The 21,050-nt window shown below is 39.1% G+C and overlaps 3 protein-coding genes across 4 annotated transcripts in view; 1 reads left to right on the forward strand and 2 right to left on the reverse strand.

The window, feature by feature from the left end:
• tmtc2a (transmembrane O-mannosyltransferase targeting cadherins 2a) overlaps positions 1 to 4,533 on the forward strand; it is a 73,042-nt gene extending 68,509 nt beyond the window's left edge. The window contains exon 12 of the mRNA XM_042511279.2: positions 1,907 to 4,533. Within this exon, the coding sequence (XP_042367213.2) occupies positions 1,907 to 2,116 (210 nt within the window). The 3' untranslated portion in view covers positions 2,117 to 4,533. The remainder of the gene's footprint in view (positions 1 to 1,906) is intronic.
• Positions 4,534 to 10,514: 5,981 nt separating this feature from the next.
• Positions 10,515 to 13,474, reverse strand: LOC121961078 (protein mono-ADP-ribosyltransferase PARP11). The gene is made up of 7 exons (XM_042510928.2): positions 13,260 to 13,474; positions 13,016 to 13,130; positions 12,863 to 12,929; positions 12,664 to 12,727; positions 11,500 to 11,633; positions 11,266 to 11,411; positions 10,515 to 11,168 (listed from the first exon to the last, which is right to left on the reverse strand). The coding sequence occupies exons 1-7, from the start codon at positions 13,353 to 13,355 to the stop codon at positions 10,870 to 10,872; spliced, it is 921 nt and encodes a 306-aa protein (XP_042366862.2). The 5' UTR covers positions 13,356 to 13,474; the 3' UTR covers positions 10,515 to 10,869.
• A 335-nt stretch (positions 13,475 to 13,809) lies between these two features.
• LOC121961423 (protein mono-ADP-ribosyltransferase PARP11-like) lies at positions 13,810 to 21,030 on the reverse strand. Of its 2 annotated transcripts, XM_042511413.2 has the most exons (8): positions 20,866 to 21,030; positions 20,492 to 20,616; positions 19,070 to 19,190; positions 18,808 to 18,883; positions 18,578 to 18,650; positions 16,839 to 16,966; positions 16,464 to 16,615; positions 13,810 to 16,360 (listed from the first exon to the last, which is right to left on the reverse strand). In XM_042511413.2, exons 2-8 carry the CDS (start codon positions 20,606 to 20,608, stop codon positions 16,044 to 16,046), a joined length of 984 nt encoding a protein of 327 aa, XP_042367347.1. In that variant the 5' UTR covers positions 20,609 to 20,616; positions 20,866 to 21,030; the 3' UTR covers positions 13,810 to 16,043. The 2 variants fall into 2 exon arrangements, with proteins under 2 accessions (XP_042367347.1, XP_087928758.1); XM_088072632.1 differs by lacking the exon at positions 20,492 to 20,616.
• Positions 21,031 to 21,050: the final 20 nt, after the last annotated feature.

Consider the following 21,050-nt stretch of genomic DNA (forward strand, 5'->3'; position numbering starts at 1 on the left):
AGCAAGACCAACCCAGCTTCAGAAATAATTGTTTCAGTCAAAAGAAAGGCAAAAAGGGATTTACTGAACTGCTCTGTGTCTGCCTTCCTGTACACAGAACACAAGCAAGGCTCCATTTCTAATGATTTAGCCCTGTCTGTGTGTATTGCATATCACCCGATTGTTTAAAATGGCAAAAGGGATCCTCATTTATCTAGCTTAGCGTGTCTCGTCGTCTCACAGAGTTCCTCAGCGGTACAAAAAGCAGAACAAGGGTCTGAAGCACTTTGAAATATAACAGCTTCATACATAAATTTGTTGCACTCAGTGAGAAAAACAAACCCACTGAAAAAGTACTGCACTGTAGCTCCTCTCTCTGTAAAACTGCTTTAATTAATTAATTCTCCAGCGTCTTCCGGGGCCACTACTTGAAATATTCCAGTTCCGTAAGCGTTCATTTGTTACATTAGGTGAGAAAAACAAGCTCCCAATCCCAAGGCTCGTCTTTTAACACTGCTTGAAAAGTGGAATGTAAACGGGTGAAATATCAGCGCTAAGAAAGGCGAACAGTTGTGTTTGGGGAGAGAAAATCTGTGAAGTAGTTGCCAAGTTGCTAACCATATGTCATGCAGCAAGGACGCGGGCCTGGGAAGGAGGCCAGGTCTGGGGGATGAGGTGCCGATGACTTTTAGGATGAGATTTGGGTGTGTTTGTTAGTTATGACTTTCTTAGAGTCATTTCTATGACCTGGATTTAGTAGATTTCCACGACTGGTACACTATTCAGGGCCAGATGGTTTCACTCTGCAACCTCAAAAGATGGTATTTTATTAAAGCGGACTCCAGAAAGACACCTCTAGATGGGTTTGTTCATTTACATCATAAAAATACTACTCTGTAGGATTTAGGGGGATACATTTTAAGAATGGATTGTAAATGAGAATGTTTTATTTCATGTATAATCACCTGAGGATAAGAAGTGTTTTTATTACCCTAGAATGACCCATTTATATCTACATAGGAAGCAGGTTCTCGTCTACAGATGAGTTATGCAGTTATGCACCCTGTGACTCAAACTCTACAAACTGCTGCTGAGGAAAAACAATGCGCTGCATTCATTACCCCCAAAAACTTCTGAATTTAGAGAGGGGACGCAGAATGATAAAACATGGTTAGTTTAACAGAAAAAAAGGAAAGTTTGCTGAAATACTGGCGATGTCTCTACAGTAGCCCACACAGGGCAAACCAAACACTGGCTCTTGGGCCTTTTGTGTCCTTGTGCTTTCGATTTTTAGCATTTATGCTTCAGCTACCATAGTTAGCAGCCCCTCCATGATAAATACATCTTAAAAACACAACCTGTCTTATTCAGTGTTTTTACAGATTTTGATCACCTTGTCCATTATTTTGGAAAGGAAGAGACCTCTGCAGATAATTTGGCTCCTGATAAAAACAGTGAACACTGAAGGAACCCTTACCAGAATAAGTTTTAGCTGGTGGTAATCTGCTATCCTCATTGCTAGATTTTACTAAATCCCTCTAAATGTTACACACCTTTTTGTTCACCGTGTTACTATCAAAGGACACCCTCTTGTCTTTGCCTGCATCTGTGCCGTGGGATTGCATTAGGGCTAATTTAATGCATATTTGATTTTCTAAGCCTTAAGCAAATTTCACTAAAGCATTTGCCTTAATCCACTGTCCATAAAAACCTGGCAAGCTTCCTAAAATGCATGTATGTTTCACATAGCTGTCTGTGTCAAACATAGATCTAAGAAGGGCAAGTTTAAATTAGTTTGCCCAGACAGATAAATTTAAGATTGACACAGTTGCCACAAATACAGTAATCCTGTAAGTCCTCACAACACACTATAATTATTTTCCACCACTATTTCTCCTCTCCCCACGGTGTCCTTGCTCTCCCCTAGTACCCGGCTGCTCTGATGAACCTCGGTGCCATCCTTCACCTGAACGGGAAACTTCCCGAAGCGGAGGCCAACTACCTGCGTGCACTCCAGCTCAAGCCCGATGACGTCATCACTCAGTCCAACCTGCGTAAGCTGTGGAACATCATGGAGAGGCAGGGACTCAGGATTAAAGCGTGGCCTCGGGATGCAGAGGAGCGACCTTTGAACTGAGAGAGTCACTGCGCTGTTCCCATTATGATGACGCAGTGTGTCCTCCAGAGAACGAAGCAGGACAGCGCTGAAGGCTCAAAGCCCTCTCTACAAGACAGGAAGGACAAATTCTGCAGAGTCGTGGCCTGTGGATCTTATGGAGGACAGTTTGAAGTTTGGCATGTTTGGGTTCCAAGGGTTCAAGAGTTGTACCCAATAATACGTCACCACCAGTGCTGCATGGTGGCTCAAACAAATAATGTCGCCTTTATTGTTAAATTTTAGAAAGCAATGCTCAGATGTTAAATGATGCACTGAAAGCTAAGGCAAATAACTGCAAAGTTAAACTGCAAAAAGAAAAAAAATGTTGAGACAAAGGATTATTATTTCACTATCATTAAGAACTTTGGTATGTTTTAAAGCACTTAATTTGAAGAATGTAGCAAAACTATTGAATAATTTCTGCAGAATGGGTTTTGAAGTTTTGGCACTGATGGATGAATAATGTCAGCTGGTTTATGCTAAATGGGAACATTTTTAAGCGTCAAAGTCTACAGTACAACTGCATATGTGAAAGAAGCTGTATAAGAATATAGTCACACATGAGTGACAGCGGGCGAGTGATCATCGACTGCCGAGGCTATATTCGTTCTGATTGTGGACAGTCCTGGATTTGACACACACTGAAAGCTAACTTGATATCATTTTCTTTTTCTCCCTGTCTGTCTTCTGACTTTCTGCCAGGCAGGCAGTATCTCTCTTGGAGGGCAGTTTGGATTTTTCTTGGCTAAAATCGTACGATTTCGACTGGTTAATCACGGCAGCAATCAGTGTCTACTCCACACATGTGTTTGCTATTGGTTTGCTTGAAGTTCACCAAAGCTGAACTCCATTCCACGATCTGCCACCAGAAGCAAATGTTTTATTCCCCCTTTCGCTGTCACTGAACAGAAGCGTACCACAGGTACGTTTTAATGTATGACCGTAGCCTAAAACCTTTGTGGATGCAGAGGGAGCTGCACAATGAAGCTGCACGGATCTGATTTTCAAGACCCGCTGTCAAACCGGCACTGCAACATGCAATACCACACCTGCCAGACCAGCTACACTTATGACCAATTTAGTTGTTCCGCTACCCGACCCGACCTGTCAACACAAACCTCTCCCCCCAACCCAAAACTGCAAACCCCACTGCTATAATTACTAGGGCTTTATTCGACTCAAAATTATGCAAGTCAAATCAGATTTGGCAGTTCAATATGAATATTTGACGATTTGTTTTGTTTTCATACAAAGTTTTTTTTAGTTTGAACGGACTCCGTGGGACGGTCAGTGTGACAACAGCAAGAAAAGTGATGTCATGGGAATCAGCTGAAAACTACGTTTAAAAGAATAAGAAAGAAAAATTTAGAAAGAAGCAAGATTACGAGACCTCTGTAGCACACTCCTCATCTCTGTTTGAGGCTAGCTGCTGCTAGCACAACACACCTGTCTGGACCGACGTCGGTCGGGTGGCATCATGGGTAATGTAGGCACCAGGTTTTGAAAAAAAAAAAGAATTTGCGGAATAAAAAGATGAAGATATCTCTGGTTTTGCTGCATCAATGTTGATCCTTTTTCTTTTTAAACTGTCCATCGTCAGTTTGACAATGTCACTGGAGTGACAATAAGTGGAGTTTAAAAAAGTCAATTTAAAACCTTGAATCCTTGAACTCTAAACACAGTAAATATATAATATTGAAAAGCATGCCAGTACGATGGCATCTTCAGGTACCACCCACTAAACACAATGCTGTGTAGTAAATTGTTCCGACCAATTAAACACCAGGTTTAAGCATAATGCATATCTAATTCACGCTCTGTTGTCCAAGTCACTGAAAAATGTTTGCACCTGGTGCATTATAAATTCTTGTGACTGTAAAAATGAAAAAGAGAACATGAGAAAACTCCACAGCGGTGCCAAAGCTTGAACTGAGTCTTAACGCCTCTTGTGCCAAGCAAGAACTGAAACGTGTCGTGTTTCTCGTGTCAAATAAAGATGTATCATTTCATGTGATCAAACTTAATTTATTAATACATGTTGTTTTATGTGAAAAAGCCAACACTGTGCCGTCACTGTCACAGTAGCCCACCCTCTCTGATTTCTCCACATTGACAGGCTACAGTCGGCAACATGACAATTACATTAAAATGTTTTTTTTTTTGTTTTTTAAATGTTATTTTTTCCTCTCTGCTCAGGGACATCAGGTTGTAGTTCCTGTCACAGAACGGCTTTGTGACACAGAGAGGGCTTCTTAAATAATGATGTTAGTTGTTTTTCGATGATTGTGATTGTTTGGTTAAATTATAGAAAAATGTGTAGCTTACAAAAAAAGTGTTGTGTTTTGTAAAGAAAAGTGAATCTTTTTTCCATAATAAAAACATGACTTTTGCTGTCAGCAGTGTGATGTCCTCGGGAGAAGTCTTCGCCTCTCAACAATGTAAATTCAGTCCGCCAACCCGCATGTATATTTATGTGAATACAGAGCTGATATTTGGCCTTTAATCCTGCTCACATACACCTCCATCTGCTTCTCACAGCAGAGACTGACGAAGTCAAAGCGTAGAGTTTCCCATGTGAGTGTGCTGTGTGCGAGACAGCAGTTGTTTGCTTCCCCAAAGCCAATATACAATATCACCAACTATTTCAGACTCAGGTTTGCAGTGAGCTTATTGGAAGAAACTAAAACAGGCAAGAAACAAATATGAAATATGCTAAAACAAACCATAAAGCTCAATATATGTATATTTCACTACTATAGTAATCAAGCATGACAAATCCTTTTGACATGAGGGAACCACATGTGTTGAACGGATTTTAAGGTTTAAGGGCTTGTTCCTGGGGTTCTCTATAAGAATATATATTTATCATTTGGAGTAAAGTATACTGTGGAGTTTTGTTTGTGTTATATGTTGAGAGGGGTCATGGAAATTTTATTTTGGGTCCTTAAAAAAATCATGAAAAAGTTTGAAAATTGTGTCCATGAAAATGGGTACCCTGTATGTAGCAGCATATGATTAAAAATGAACAGACACCAAAATGCAGCTCCTCACATTAACTCATTACTGACGACACAAGCAGTAAACTAGTAACACACAGCTGATACGACTACATGAAAGGAATCACAAATTAGCAGTCGGAGCAGAGAAATCAGAATTCTTCCCTCGTCTAACTCGTAAAAAGTTACACAATTGTATTTCTTGCCAGAAAGCCAGTAGATTAAATAGAGCTTTTCTACAGCAGTCATTCTGACCTGTCAATCACAGGTGTGATTGATAACACTAACGATGGCTGCAGGAGCCAGCTCCGGGGTCTGAGCCGTCGTTATCGTTATTAAGTGCACCTGTGCTTTTCCTGCCATGACGAGATAAAACGTCTGCGGTGAAACAGGTCTGTTTTACATGAGCAGCAGCAGGAGGGAGCAGCAAGTGATTCCACTTACAGCAGATTTTGAAACTGAACAGAGTTGGCAGCAGCAGTTAGTTGAAAGATATAAGAAACCAGCAGAGCACCAGTGACTGAAATTAAGTTTTTTTGGCCTTTTAACCTGAAATGTAGAAAGCAGTAACACTTCCCTTTGCCACAAACAGAGCTTGCACAATTGATGAAAGTGTCAAAATATGAAAATGACCATAAATCACTGCTGTTAAACCAAATCTGGAAATATGTGAAGTGACTTTGGTGTTTTTCCACAAGTTCCTGTGTCTAAGTGACTAATGGGAACAACAAGTCCAGTGTTGACTGAGACTGCTGCAACCAGCAGCAATGAATTTGTGCATTGTCACTTCACATTCACTTAAAAGTGCTTGTTTTTGTCACAAAAAAGACTTGGATTATTATTCTAAGTGTCTGACAACATTATGGAAAGGGTCCTACAGAGGATTAAGCTTTTTGTTAGGGAGTACGATCCTTTTTTTAAATGAGAAACAGCCCCAAGTCACACTCACCAAACACACCAGATTTCACTTAAATAATCACTCATTTTAGCTTGCATAGAGCCAGCATATTTTCACATCAAACTTGGTGCCATGAGGGTTCATTTCAACCAAACTAGAGATGGTTATTGGTGGATAAATGAAAACACCGACCAAGATGGCTTTTATCAGTATTATTGTGTTTCTGTGGATTTAAAATAAAGTGTGTTTCACTGTGATAAAATAACAGTTTATATAAATGGAATCTAGTGGCTTTGGCAACACATTGGAATAACATTGACCCTCTAAGTGGGAAAAAAAGCACTTTCAGAGGACGTAAATTGACACTGTGCAATTGCTCAATAGCATTACACTGCAGCTTCATTTCACAGCGGCACAGCTGCAGCCGTCTCAGTTAATAATGGACCCATTTTAAAAAAATGTTGTTCCCATTAGTTATTTAGACACAAAATCGTAGGAAAATATGGTCCAGATTGAAAAGTTAAACTTCAATATTTGTCATACTTAACAACAGACAAAGAAATTATGTAAGTTATTCTAAAAAATGATGTTTGTGGCTCAGTTAGATCTCAGACCCTATTAGGCATGTATCAGTCACAGATAAATATGAATAAATTAATCCGTTATATTTAACCATTTTCAACAGCTGGTCTTATAATCAAACACACTGTGAGGATACTTTGTGTGAGTGTAGCAGTGACTGAATTGTCTTCTTAACTAGTTTGCATTAAATTGAGATTCCAAAATGTAGTTCAGTGTGTTTGACGTGTTTAGATGTTTAATAACTAAGAAATATTTTTTAGATTTCTCTTCAGTGTCGTTACCTTGTCTGGGTTTTATAAGAGACAGAAAAGAATAGTGCCACGCTCACTCTCTAAATGACAACACACACACACAGAGCTCTCGGAGAGGAGCCACTAATTAGACTTGGTCGTCTCACAAACTCAACATGTTGATATCATCTGATCATGCAGACTTCAAAGAGTTTCCACTAATCACATGCCAGGCTTTGAGCACACCAAGACGTAAATATTTAAGAAGATATCAAACTCGACTCATTGACTTGCAGGAACTCAAAGCCCCAGTTTCAAACATTTCAGAAGTTAGCATAAATCAGCGAGGACATATTTTGTTATGTAATAATAAGACCACTGAATCAAGTGTGTATTTGTTATGCATAGAAACAACCTTATTTTCAAACACCATCTGCTGGAGTCATCGCTGAATCTACCCATCTCACCCACAGGACCAATTAAATCATCTCGGATGGTTTACAGAGAGATGATGGCCTGGCTCTGCAGAGGAAGCAGCTCCATCTCCAAAAACCTCCAACACAGTAAACAGCCACACACACATGTGGTTCCATACAATGATGAGCCAAAATAAACAAATAAAAAATAAAGGATAGGGCATGTTTTTTTTTTTATTTGTTACAAATTAAATTCATGTGTGAATATTTAAGTCCAAAAAAGTGATGAAATAATGAAATAATTACTGAGTCTATGTGCGAGTGTGTGCGTGTCACTTTGGATTTTTGAATGGTAGTGTTATGTGTTTTCGTAGTCTTTCTAATGTTATAATGAAATATTGCATCCTCAGATGGTGTGGACTTGATTCTACAAGATAATAAGTTAGTGTATTTGATTAAATTACGCAAGGAGTACATTAATATTCAGTACAGAATAAATAAACTGGAGGAAAAAAACTTGAATTAAGTTAAGAAGCTTTCATTCGTTTAATTGCATTAAAACACCTAAAACACAGACTGATTTTGATCCTAAGGTCTTCACCAGTGTTTTTTCAACCTCCATGTGCTGAACCTTTTCTTCGAGAACACCTGCATTTTTTCATTTTGTAGGATTAAAACAGCACTCGAACGCAGCATCAAATAAAATGAATTTAGGGCATACCCAGCACAAATACTGCTGCTTTGCCAGTGGACCTACATGTCTAGATATGATGCGGTAAGTATCCTCCTGCGTTTATTTGGGATGGCCTGTCAATTTACGCTCAACAAAAAAAATAAATGAATAAAATAAAGCTTCATTATTTGACAAGCTGAATGTGAGATGGCTGGCATACCTCAAAAAACAGATGCAATGGATGAAGAAACAAGTAATCTTAACCTAAACCTTGCTTACACTGTCAACATGGATGAAGCACATTACCATTCTCCAGTCACACTAGCTTGATGTTCAATAAGGAAGCACAGTGACAACTTCTTCTTCCTATCTTTTGGGTTGAAAACATTGCTGGGAGTTGGTGCCAAGGGGCCAAATTGTCTGTGGGATCCTCTGTTCCAGGAGAGTAAATCAGTCTTATTTAGCGAAACAATACAGGCAAACCACTGTGTCTAATTACAGCTGGTTTTCTGTCTATTCTTTATACCTAACTACCAATTAACTGTGAGCTGCCTTTGTCTTTCAGAAAATGAGAGTTATTAGCACTTGATGGCGACATGTGTTCCATATCCGGCAGACATGACTTCAGACAGCAGGATCAACACCTGGGCCTACGTGTCAAAGTAAACCACTAAAACTGCAAAATAGGGAAGGAAGTCAGGCAAGGCCCATGACACATGAAAGATTTCCTCCCACTGCGCGATACCGCGCCTGCATGGCGTGCATATGGGAGTAGTGGGAGCATATGGCTGGTGCCATTATGTCTTGGTGTTTCAGTGAAGTCAATTTCAGGGGCGTTAGATGTGGTTTCATTAAACAGTCGGGCATACAAACACATCTCTTGACTAAAGGTTGTGTTTGTTACAAAGACATTTATCATCCATGCACATGGACAAGGGCAGAGAACAGGGGCGAAAGTTACAGGGGAGACACAGAGGACATGTCGCCTGCCCCTTTTAGGAAGGCAGTACTTGATCCCTCAACTTACTGCAGTCTGAAAACTACGCCCTGGAAGCACACAGAAACAGTGCCTGGTCAAAAACATGAGAAACTACACCCACTACCATGAAGACACAGCATGCGGGAATAATAGCATGCTCAATAAACTGAAGAGACTACATGCAGCAAGAGCATGCAAAACATCTGCAAGCTTAAAAAACAGGAGAAAAATGCACGCACCAGTACTACAAGGGGACAATCCCTACTCACAAACGCGAAAAGTGCTAGAAGCATGCTCCTTGAGCATCCACTCAAAAACAGGAGAAACTGCACGCAGTAGGTGCACGAACAAACACTGCATGCTCAAAAACAGGAGACATGGTGTGAACTGGATACATGTGGAAACAAAAGCACTCTTGAAAACAGGAGAAACTGCATGCACTATGAGAATGCAGAAACAGCACCCTTACATGGCAATATTTGTATAATACATACATAAATATACATATTTGTATAGGCTGGACTATCAATACATAAAACTATCCAAATGTCTCATAGGTTTAATGTATAATTTTCACATATATGTATATATAGTTTTTCTTCATGTGTACTATAGCGATATCACCACCCATACCAGCGTCCCAATAACCGTCATCATGGAACTAACAAATAATAATATCCCAAAACGCTGACAAAAAAACATGTAACAATACCAAAATATAAATCATCCCAACTCAATATTAATGTTACAAAACTCCCTCCTTTCTAGATTAATTCATGGCCCCTACATGTAGATATATTTAATATAGGGAAATTTAATAAATGTGCACATGGTAAACATCCATATTATATTATATCTGAATCCTGGCCTTGGGTCACTGAGAGTAATGACGATGGGAGAGGACTGCTGACTCACTCTGAAGGAGTTTTGTGCAGAATTAATGACAAAAAACATGCCATTAAAAACCACTAACATAATGTGTACCAGCAGGTCCTGATCTGTGCCAGGACTTACTTATAATGCATCCATGCTTCAACTTCTAGCTCTTAAAATATTGCGTCTGTCAACAGCGACCTCTGCTGACAATTTCCATTTAGTACAGCTGGCTCCATTTCAAGATATGGAAGATATGGAGGAGGTGAATGAAACAATTTTGGAAAAAAAACAGGCCTGTGGTGAACAAATAGGCTTCTAGTCTGATATATCTAAAAATGCTCCATATATTATTGTTAATTTCAATGAAATTTCTTGTCAGTAGGGAGGGAAATGGAAAAAAAAGATCACAAGGAACACACCGCAACCTGTGATGTCAGCACAGGTGTGGCCCATTTGTTCTCATTGTGAAAGGATGACACCTGTTTCGACATCACTGACATAAGTTACATAAGTTACGTTTCGATTTCCTTGCTTCTGCTAAAAGTGCTTGTGAAAAGTTAGGTAATAGTGTATGCTGTGAACAAGTCTACACTTGCAAATTTTAATTTTAACAGTCTGACTGGAATAAAATGAGAAAGTGGAACCAGAATTGAAACCACAGTTAGTTTATCAGTCACAGTCATAATACAGATGAACAGAAACAAACACATGCAGATTTTCTGTTTGGTTCTGATTTAAATTTTATTTATTAGGCTCCCCTTTTTAAAGCTACAAAAATAAAGCTGCTATGAGGTTATAAATGTTATCTGAACACATGCACAAAAAAAAAATCAACCTGCAATAATGCATTTTAAGAACTCTATTTTAAATTACTACACTAGTAGTATTTGTAGGACTATTTCTTTTTTTTTCCCCAAAAAATGTTATGCAAACATTGCTTTCTTTTATATAGATATAGATTCTAGTTCCCTTTTCCAGTGTTTAATGTTTAAAAAGTATCTTTAAAGCAATCAAAAGCTACAGTATGCTGGAAAAATAGTAAATAAGTTGATATTGCACATGCTCATGGTTTTCTCCTGACTTCATCTGTACTGAATCAAATACTCTGGATATATTTGATTTGGATCAAATATAACAAAAATCTTGGGATTTTTCATGTCATCCACACAGCTGTGGTGAATGTTTTCAGAGCTTCCATCATCAGGTTTTCGGAAATACATTTGTCCAACAGTTGACTTTCCGATCATCACCCGAGCCAAAAATATTATTTTAGTGAATTCAACTGGTGCACTTCGTGTTTCCCCACCGTACAGCAGCAGTGGATCCATGCTGTGCATGCTGTATCGGTCAGCGTATGCTGCATGCATTGCAAAATAAATTCCTAAAAAAAAAAAACTCACATCAGTCATACCGACATTTACAGTTATGTATATTTTATACATTGTTGCATATACAGTTTCTACTCTCATTTAACTTACCTTGGCCATACACACCTTGTCCAGCTAGTCGTAAATCAAAGTTATACTTGCAAATGCTGTCAACATTTTCCATATTTGTCCCGTGAAAGAGTCTTCTCTCTTGAATTTCTTTGACCCCTTGAATTCTCATTAACTGCTTCTTTTTCCTTTGGCACAAAAAAGAGCAGCTTTTTAATAACACAGGTGGGAAATGATAAAGGTAACAAAGAGAGACAAACTAAAAGACCTACTTACAGACAGTAGATTTCCCATAGATCCAAATTCTGTATCCTGCTGATTGAAACAATGGATTTGTCCAACAGCCCGTCTGTCTTCACGTAATCTGCAACAGTCTGATACTCTTGGGTGAATTCACTCAGAGGGATTAACTGCAAAATATCAAAATAAATATTAAAAAACAAACATTAAAGGATGCATGAATCGTCGTGTTTGAATCCCATGGCTGTGTCTGATTTTCTCTTCAACACACATACTGATAGTAACAATATTTACCTTTTTTTGGTCAAAAATTAGCTATTCACATGGCAATATTCTCTACAAAGTATATCGATGCTGGGATAACAATTTTTCATAGGCTGACTCAGGAGTTAACATTGCCCTGGTTCCCTCAACAAAAATCCAGTGTTTTATTGCACTGTATTTTGGATTATTGCAGGGGAAAAAAGTTTTAAACCCTGAAAACAGAGGCTAATACTGAATATTGATCTCCTCTTTACAGTCAATGTATTGTAAGGGTTAACAAACAAAAGGATTAGGCCTTTAAAACTCACAAAACATGAATGCAGGAAACATGATATATTAAAAGTCTAGCCTGAAATTTGATTGGCACTGACCATGATTGCCATCTGCCCAGTCAGTTTACACTGTTTGACAAGTAAACCTGAGAGGCAGTAATGTGCCAGAACAGTGTCTGACCTGACTAATTTTACATATAAAAAACTGTTCTCACAGGCTTATTTATTTAGATATTTTTGCACTTTAATGTTGTTGTCACTTTATATTTACTACTGCACTACTTGCTTTTGGAGGAACAATTTCTTTAATAAAATATAGAAGCTTTATTTGATATTTGTGTGGTGTCACTGTGTTGTATTGTGACTGGTAGGGGTATTTATCTTTTAAACTAAACTGTAAACAGGAATGTAAGACATTGCAATGTTTGTAATTAAAGTAGGTATGGGTTGTGGAGACAAAACATAGTAAATTAAAGCAATGCAAACGCACGTGCCTGCAGTTGCGTTCGTACTTCCTGAAACCCCTGCATAAATCAGTGCCCCTCTTTGGTCACCTCAATAAAAAAGCTCTTATTGCTCTTATTAAAAAATAAATACATCATCTCAAATTTGACACATATCACTGGGACTATACGCAGCTTTCAGTACATTTTTGTCTATTCACCTGATATGGACAAATAGGATCAACCTTTTCCCAGAATACAGGATGAGCGTTGAAGCAGGAGCAGCTGTGGGAGGAAACAGAAACTAGTTTCCATTGTGCCGAGAGTTTCACTTTCATTTAGAAAGAAACCATACTTATGATCTAACATTACTGACTATTGTGTAAGTAAAACATTTATATTAATAACTTTAAACTTCACCTTCTCTCAATGTAGCCCCGTCGGATTTGTCTTCGCCCTCCTGTGCTCATGTCAGTGTGAACCATTGCTGTGTAAGAACACAGGAATCATGTCAATGAAGTTGTTTATAGATAAATGAGGACTTAATGCGAGCAAATGAATGCTGTCAGACACCTGAGAAATCGATCCTGCTGTGACAGTTGGATGAAGATGAATTTATCACCGCTTTTGAGTTTCTTTGGTAATATTTTTCAACATCCTCACTCCTCAGGGGGTTATCAGGGTCATCCTGCAGGGTGGACAAAAAGTAACTAAAGTTTAGCTGTACCTCGGACATTCTGCTCTATATAACCTGCATTTTTATAAGAGAAAAAATACGATCTATAGACTGTGATCAAAAGAAGTATCCAAAATTTACCTCAAATCTGTGCCACCTTCCACAGTCAGCCAGGTAATACCAGTATAACGGGGTTTCCGATGTGTCCATATATTCGATTTTGTCATTGTTCCACATTGTCGCTTGCAGAATTCAAACAGATATCAATACAAAAGCTAAATAAATAAGTGTTAGAACAAGACTTCCTCTCTCTCTTACGCTCAGGTACCTATTAAATGTTGACACTGGTGCCTCTGACTTTCATTAATAAGATGTCATTCATAGCCACACCTCTGAGGTAGGCTGGCTCTCACCCAAAAGTCTTCCTCTCTGAAATACCCTCAGAAAGAAATCATTTAATGTGCTTGCTTTGAAAAGTTTATTAGTTGTAATGTGGAGATTACAGACACACATATATAACATCACACACCCCTGCACTCACACACAGCTGCAGTGTTAGGATTAAGATTAAGATCTTTTACTATTATGTCAGCCAGGGCAGGTATGATGCTAAGAATCCTTATGTTATCCCCATTGATCAAACACACACACACACACACACGAACCAATGAAATCAAGAAATGCACGCAGCAGAGGATTATCACATTTTGTTGCTAATTGTTTATAACAGTACTATACATGTGCTGGCTACATTCATTTTTTCAAATAAATTTACACCAGGTGCAAAGAAAACCTGCTTATTCCTCAAAGAAACATGTCAGCAGGAGGTGACATCATGCTCAGATGGTTTTAAAGAAACACATCACCTACAGAATGAGCATTTGTGTATCAGTTACACATCGTGTGTTCACTTGAATTCATGAAGAAAACGTAGTTTTTCTCGTGTGCCTTGGATAATCCGAAAAAGATGAATATTTTCATGAATTGTCCACATTTAATAATAGCAAAACTATTATGAAATACAGTTTTTTCACTAAAACATTACTGTTTAAACAATGTGAGCACAAACAGTCACATGCAGAAATGTAGGTTCAAGCACAGTAAGGGTGTGGTGTTTGTAGGTGAAAGTGTTTGATATTGTAACGTTTTTGGCAAAAATGCATTTGTTTAGGAAGTACTAAACACGATACTAGATAAATGAGACTTGGAGAGTTTGTAAACAGATATTTTGATATAGTTCTGAAACGTGGTTCCCAGCGACTTCATTTCATGGAGAAAACTTTTTGGATTCTCTGTTCATCCCGGGGGCATGCCAGAAAAACGTTTTTTTCACAAATTCAGTGTAATGTTTGGTGAGTAACTGATACACAAATGGCCAACTTGCAGGTGAAGTATTCTTTTAAGTCAAATGCAATGCCAGAGCAGATCTGCTTTTGGTTTGGAATGAACTTGGCTGCAAATGCCCACACAAAATCCAACCTCAGCCATTGTCAAGTCTTTGAAAAAGATTGACGTCAATGGTCAGAAAAGATACACAGAAACATATTGCTCAAGGACCACAAGTGAACACGACATCACACTTTTATGTCATTGTGACACAATTACAAAACCTTTCATGGAAAGGGGGGAAAGTGCACTGATGCATGGTTAAAATTAATGCAGAGGTAGAAGCGTTTTTAAAATAAAAACAACAAAAAAAGAATCCATGACTACATAACACATTGTACTAGGTACACACAGATGTTGATGTCACTAACTGACAGGTCACGGTGCTGGATGAGTGAGCAGGTTCGTTTTTTGGTTTCATCATTTGGAGTTATGTCTACATGACTTGTAAATAAGCTCATGCGTGGCACTGTGGATGTAAAGGAGGGGCTAATGGCATGACATCACCTGTAACCTACAGCGGGGATACTCAACTTACTCTGCCCAAAATCTCAGGACACCATGGGCCAGATAATAAACAAACATTAATAATGTTTATCAGTATATATGATATATTAATTTCCTGTTTCAACTTTTCAAAGTTTGCTGTGCTAATTATCTTTGTCAAGAGGCGGATCTTGTTGCAGCAGGTCTGTGTAGGTCGGATATGTGCAGGGGCGTTTGTAACATTTGAGGAGATCAGCCGAGACCCCCTGCCTTCCCTGTCACTTTGTTTGGATAAACAAGCTCTATTTTAAAGCTTTTTTTAAAATCTGGCACATTATTTACAATCAAAATCTAAAAAAAAAGTGTGAATCAATTCATTTTCATTGTGAATTAGAAAATGGTCAGCAGAGAAAGTAACCACCATGAAGTTTTCACAGACCTCCATCCATGCTGCTTTTTACTGTTTGCTTGCCTGTGTTTGAAGTCAAATGGGACACACACACACAGAAAGGCATACACGTCTGCTGCAGAGCGGTGTACACAGCCCTGGTCTACTGGCAGTGGGAGAGGAGTCTATAGCCTATTTTTATGCATGCACTAATTTTGGTGGAAAAAGGGTTTGAGTGTAACGAGTTGTTAATTCTGTCTGATGTCAGACAACCACAGGCTGTAAGTTGAGTATCACTGAACTACAGGCTGCAAGTGCCATTCTTATTTTTAAACAACTGTGCACAGATATTGAACAAGCAAGCACATATTTCTGCATTTAATACAAAATTGCCACTAAGGCTAATTTTTGTGTTTTCATCCTTTTTACATTGCAGACACACTCCAACCACAAGTGCCCATTTTAGAGTACACTGTACAGTATAGAAACTGTACACAAAGTCTTTATTGTCTTGTTTTTTCCAATTTCCCCAAAGGCACTTTAGATGACCCAAACTCCTGCTCGGCTCTGGATCTGAAAAAGAAAAAACAAGCCGCGTCTTTTTTCCATTTCCTATTCTTCTGTTTGAGATCCAGACTCTACTTAAACAGTCCTCTCATCGGGCTTCAGTAGAACTCAATCAGATACTCCGGGTAAATCTGATTGCTGTCAAAAATGACATAAATCTTTGGATTGGCCATATCGTCCACACAACTGTCATAAAAGTTGGTGAAGCTGGCGTCCTTAGACGGTGGTCTGCAGTACATAGGATGTCCGACTGTGTACTCTCCGACAAGCACTCGGGCCAGGAACATGGTCTTGTAGGGCGGCTCGCTAGCAAATATTGGCGGGGCGAGTCCGTGTCTCTGCAGGGTGGTGTTGTGCTTCCCTGTGGTGTGACAGAATTTACTGGAATATTTAGCATCCCGGGCGAAGTAGCTCCCTGAGTGGAAGGAAAATGAAATGTTAAAATCAGACATAAAAAAAAGGTGCTGAATTGTTTCATGATGTTGCATCACAACACATCACAACACAGAGGGCTCTACCTTTGCCATAGACATCTCCATGGCTTCCTGTCAGCCGCCAGTCAAAGTTAAATGTACATATAGCTTGTATGTTGCTGTGTCCTGTGCCATGAAACAGCATTCGCTCCTCAATATCCAATGTGCGCTTCACTTTTCGCAACTGTGTTTTCTTCCTTAGGGGAGAACCAATGAATGACAACAAAGAGTACTGATCATCACTTTGTCCCTCCGTGCGGTTTACAGTTGTTGCATCAAAATCGACTAAATGCTCTAAATCGTATTTCGCTGTTGATTTGCTTTGACAGAAGAAAAGCTTCGTCTACAGTGGGAGCTCACAGCAAAATCCTCTTTACACAAACTAGCATTTTTTTACATTGTGCCATCCCAATTGTCTACCTGCAGAAGAATTCCCATAAGTCCAGGTTCTGAATTCTCTGGATGGATTTGATTGGATGATCCATCGTCCTTTCATACAGTCTGGCGACTTCTTTAAATTCATAGGTGTCTCTTCCAAGCTGGATGAGCTGTAGAAACACATTTACACATGGGTAAAATTATATAAGGGATGGTGAGTTACACCGGTGTTTTCTCAGTTGGGGGTACTTTGGAGTCTCTGTGTGTGTGTGTGTGTGTGTGTGTGTGTGTATCTCTGCAGGGCGTGGCAACTGCACCTGGCGAAACCTCACGCCTGCAACTCATCTCATCCTCATCAGCCTCAGTATAAGAACCCAAGCTTCACCTCCACCCTTCACCAGATGATTTAGTCTTCTCCTGTGCTAGTCACAGTCAGCCGCTCCGAACTGTTTTTGGTTTGAGTATTTTGCCAAGTGTGATCAGTTAGGTTTCCTAACGTGACTTTGTCCTTGTGTTAAAGATTTCACCAGTGTCTCGTGCCTGCGCTCATCTACATAAAATCTCAGAGAGGACTCAGTCAGAAGAAACTCCTCTGTCTGCTCATGCGGCGTTCCTTTGTATGCAGAACTCTGGGAAAAAGCAACCTCTGACTTGGAAAAGTGCAATGGAAGGACCGTTCAAGTCGGGATTCCAAATTCTGGCAAGATACATGGAGACCGAGTCGGTCGAATTGATATCACAGCATTATGCAGCACACATGGTAAATGGTAAGCAGAATCACCTGTCAGTTTCTACTTTCGTGTAGTGTTTGTGTTGTAGAAAGCTTTGTAGTGGCATTTCCACTCAGTTGATTTGTGTCTGATAGAAGTCTGTGCGCGCATGTAGTAGCCTCCTAACCACGTCTCTGTTAGCTACCTACATCGATGAATCTGCATGTAGCCTACTGTAAGATCTAAAAATCGGCAACATTTTTTCTATGGGAGGTGGGGTGTCTGCGAATAATGTTGCTGACAGACTGCATGCTTCTGATGCTCAAAGGTTAAACATAAGTTTCCTGATGCTGATCCCGACACAGTACATGCAAATACAGTGTGCCAAAAATACCAGCATGTTTTATTCATCTGGCTGGATTTTGCAGTATGCAAAGCAGCCAGCATGTTTTTCTGGCTAATTCTGACCCACAATCCTTTGCGCAGCAAAAGATAACATCACACTGACTGAGCGACATAGAGGACAGTTTGACAGCTAACAACATAACAATGAAAATAACAATGATGAAGTAATGCATATGTCATTTCACTGTGGGGGATATCAGATGTTAGAATCTGTGTTGTTTGCGGTGAATAACTTCAAAGTTAAAACTAAATACATTGTATGTGTGTCTCATGTAATAGCAGAGCTCTGCGGGCTGACCTCTGGCTCTGGAATTTTGTTTTATTGCCATAATAATGGACATATGGGCAAGAGGGTCAAAGTTCAGGGCGCTATTTTGCGAAGTAAAATATCCTGATTGTGTGCAAATATATATATATATACATATATACATACTTTGTAAGGGCAGCTGCAGAACCTACTTAAAGTAAAGAAGTGTGTAATTCAGACCACACTATGTTTTTTTTCTGCTATTTCAAATATAATTTGGACACATTCGTGTTATTTTATGACTGACAAATAAAGAATCAGACGCTTTTTGGGGCTTGATGCTAACCCTAACTGAAAATGTGTGTATGTGTGAGCCAAATTAAGTAATAAAGTGCACGGTAACGTGTTATTTTAATCACCTGATACGGCTCATCTGTATTGATTCTCTCCCAATGACACGGCACAGGCAAGGCGAGATTATCACAAATAAACCTGATGGAATGAATGAAAGAAACAGTAATTACATTGTTACAACATTCATTTTAAGCATAGTCTCCTTCCCCCTCAAACCTCTTCCTGCTCCAGTATATTTCCTTTGTTAGATGAACTGAAGACAAAAACAAGTTATCTGGATGTCCCCAAATCTTACCTAAAGCCAGTTGCAGAGTGGAGGGAGCGTTTGATTGGCCGCTGCTTCCCTGTCGTTACATTTATCTGACGCATCACTGGTGAGGAATTTAACAAACATTAGAGCCGCTGGAACTCGTGCACAATTTCTTCAACAGCATTAAATCAGACACCAAGTTTTTGCCAGAATTCTTGACTACTTTTCTTTCATAATCCTGCGGTCTGAATTTTTCGCAGCCTGATGAAGAAGCGTTTGTGTAACTTTAACTAACTCGTCATAATACCTGAGAAGTCCAGTCTGTACGTGTACTTGGCCGTGTAGAACTCCATGACACCTCGCTGGTTTCTGTTGTAGCACTGCTCAATCTGTGCACTCGTAACAGAGCACGCTGCACTGGGATCAATCTGACGGAAAATTGAGAAATATAAATTAGTCTAATGGAGAGCTGAAACATTTAGTTGATTAATCATTTAGTCGATCAACAAAATGTTTAAGGGCTTCTATGCTTGATTGTTGGTTACTGTTGTAACACGCTCGCCAGTGAGAGTGAAAGTAAAAGTAAAGCCCTGACCTCACCTAAACATTTCTGTTTTGACATCCCAGACTCAAAATAAGAGGAAAATAAGAAAATAAAGACAGATCTGCAGAAAAATGCACTGCCACACACTAAAAGTGGGATGTAAAAATACTTTGTCAGAGCACTTAATTATTTTTTTGGGAGTATCTGTACTGTGAGCATTTACATTTCTGTAAACTTTCACTTTTACTCAACTACATTTCCCCTAAGCATCTTAGATACTTACTACAAAATAGGGAAAGGAAGAAAGAAAGGGAGGAAAATTTTGTTAAGTTTTTCTTCAGTGTAATTTATGCTTCATTAAAGTGGTGTACGTGTTCAGATGAAATAATTTCAAAATTCTGACAGCTTGTTTTTGTATTAACAGTATTCCTTTGTACTTTTGCCTTCAATACATTACCCTCTGAAACCTGAGCAAACTGACTTGATTTCTCTCAAAAACATGAAAAGAGGCCAGTAAGCAAATACACAAGAAATGGCTCAAAAACAGGCAAGAAATTAGTAAATAGATACAAGAAAATTACCTGAAATTAGCAAAATAAATAAATATAACACATATATATATATAAATATACTGATTAAATGTATAATTATAAATAACGTTTTCCTGATTTTCCTTAGTTATTCCATAATTTTCTAATGATTCTCTCAATTTTTTTAATTGCTAATTTTTACGTCATTTTCTTGACAACTTTTACTTACACCTACGCGCAGTAAATATCAGATACTTAAAGACTTTCCCTCAGATAATGTTCTTAGAATGGACTTCCACCAAAGTCATTTTCTTTTCAAATATCTGTACTTTTATTCAAGTATGGCTTCCATTCACCACTATTTAATTACATTTAATCCCCAACACGGCTTAATGGCTATGCAGAAGTAAAGGCTGAATGTAATAATTTCTAATAACTTGCCACTGACTGCCATTTTTCATGCCATCCAAAGACTGCACTATTGACTAATAGATGGCACCCGAAAAAGGGGGCCACTCTATGACACTGCACTGAGTGATGCTGACATTAAAACCTGCAGACTCTCTGCTGCGCACAATTAGAGACCGAGGGAGGGGCGATAGGCGGGGAAAACAGTTTAAGGGCGGTGAAAAAGTGTCCGTGTCATGTCATCTACCTCAAACATATGCCACACTCCACACTCAGCCAGGTAAAACCAGCACCAGTTGGGCTCTGAGGTGTCCATCTCCTCCATCTCAGTGGACTCCTCCTCTGACGATCTGATGGCTAACATGGCTAAATCTGAAATTAATCAGGGAAAAGACGCGAAAACACTCAGGCAATTAGTAACTAAAACTTAAGAAGGTACGAGTGGGAGCAAGATGGTGTTTTGTTCCCGTGACAAACGCCAGGATGATGTTTATGCGTCATGATCGTGAGGATATTTCATGCCTTTAACAATTTCAAATAATAGCAGGAAGCTGCCACATCGAGCTAGCTGTCATTAGCGGCTGCCGCACCCGACTCTTCTCAACTCAACGGGTGTCTTACCGGTTTCCAGCCTGCCTCTAACTGGGTCCTTATCTGGATGTGAGTCCTTCGTGCATTACGGATCACAAAAAATCCCAGTATCCGAATAAGAACGGGTGACTGACGTTACAAAACATTTCGTCTCCCTTTGCCTTGTTTACTTTTATTTCCTGGTTGGTTCGGCACGCACAGAACGTCAATGCGTC

Source organism: Plectropomus leopardus, chromosome 22, assembly GCF_026936395.1.
Source record: "Plectropomus leopardus strain MGB_pleo_1.0 chromosome 22, ASM2693639v1, whole genome shotgun sequence".
NCBI lineage: Eukaryota > Metazoa > Chordata > Actinopteri > Perciformes > Serranidae > Plectropomus > Plectropomus leopardus.

What these genes read in the sequence shown, in the direction of transcription:
- LOC121961423 (XM_042511413.2), bottom strand. Translation starts at nt 20,608, where the DNA reads ATGTTAGCCATCAGATCGTCAGAGGAGGAGTCCACTGAGATGGAGGAG. An exon ending in CACTCTGCAACTGGCTTTAG is followed by an intron (nt 18,651 to 18,807) that starts GTAAGATTTGGG and finishes TCATTCCATCAG; the next exon opens with GTTTATTTGTGATAATCTCG. An exon ending in ATACAGATGAGCCGTATCAG is followed by an intron (nt 16,967 to 18,577) that starts GTGATTAAAATA and finishes GTGTTTCTACAG; the next exon opens with CTCATCCAGCTTGGAAGAGA.
- LOC121961078 (XM_042510928.2), bottom strand. Translation starts at nt 13,355, where the DNA reads ATGTGGAACAATGACAAAATCGAATATATGGACACATCGGAAACCCCG. An exon ending in CAGCAGGATCGATTTCTCAG is followed by an intron (nt 12,930 to 13,015) that starts GTGTCTGACAGC and finishes GTTCTTACACAG; the next exon opens with CAATGGTTCACACTGACATG. An exon ending in CGGGGCTACATTGAGAGAAG is followed by an intron (nt 12,728 to 12,862) that starts GTGAAGTTTAAA and finishes TTCCTCCCACAG; the next exon opens with CTGCTCCTGCTTCAACGCTC.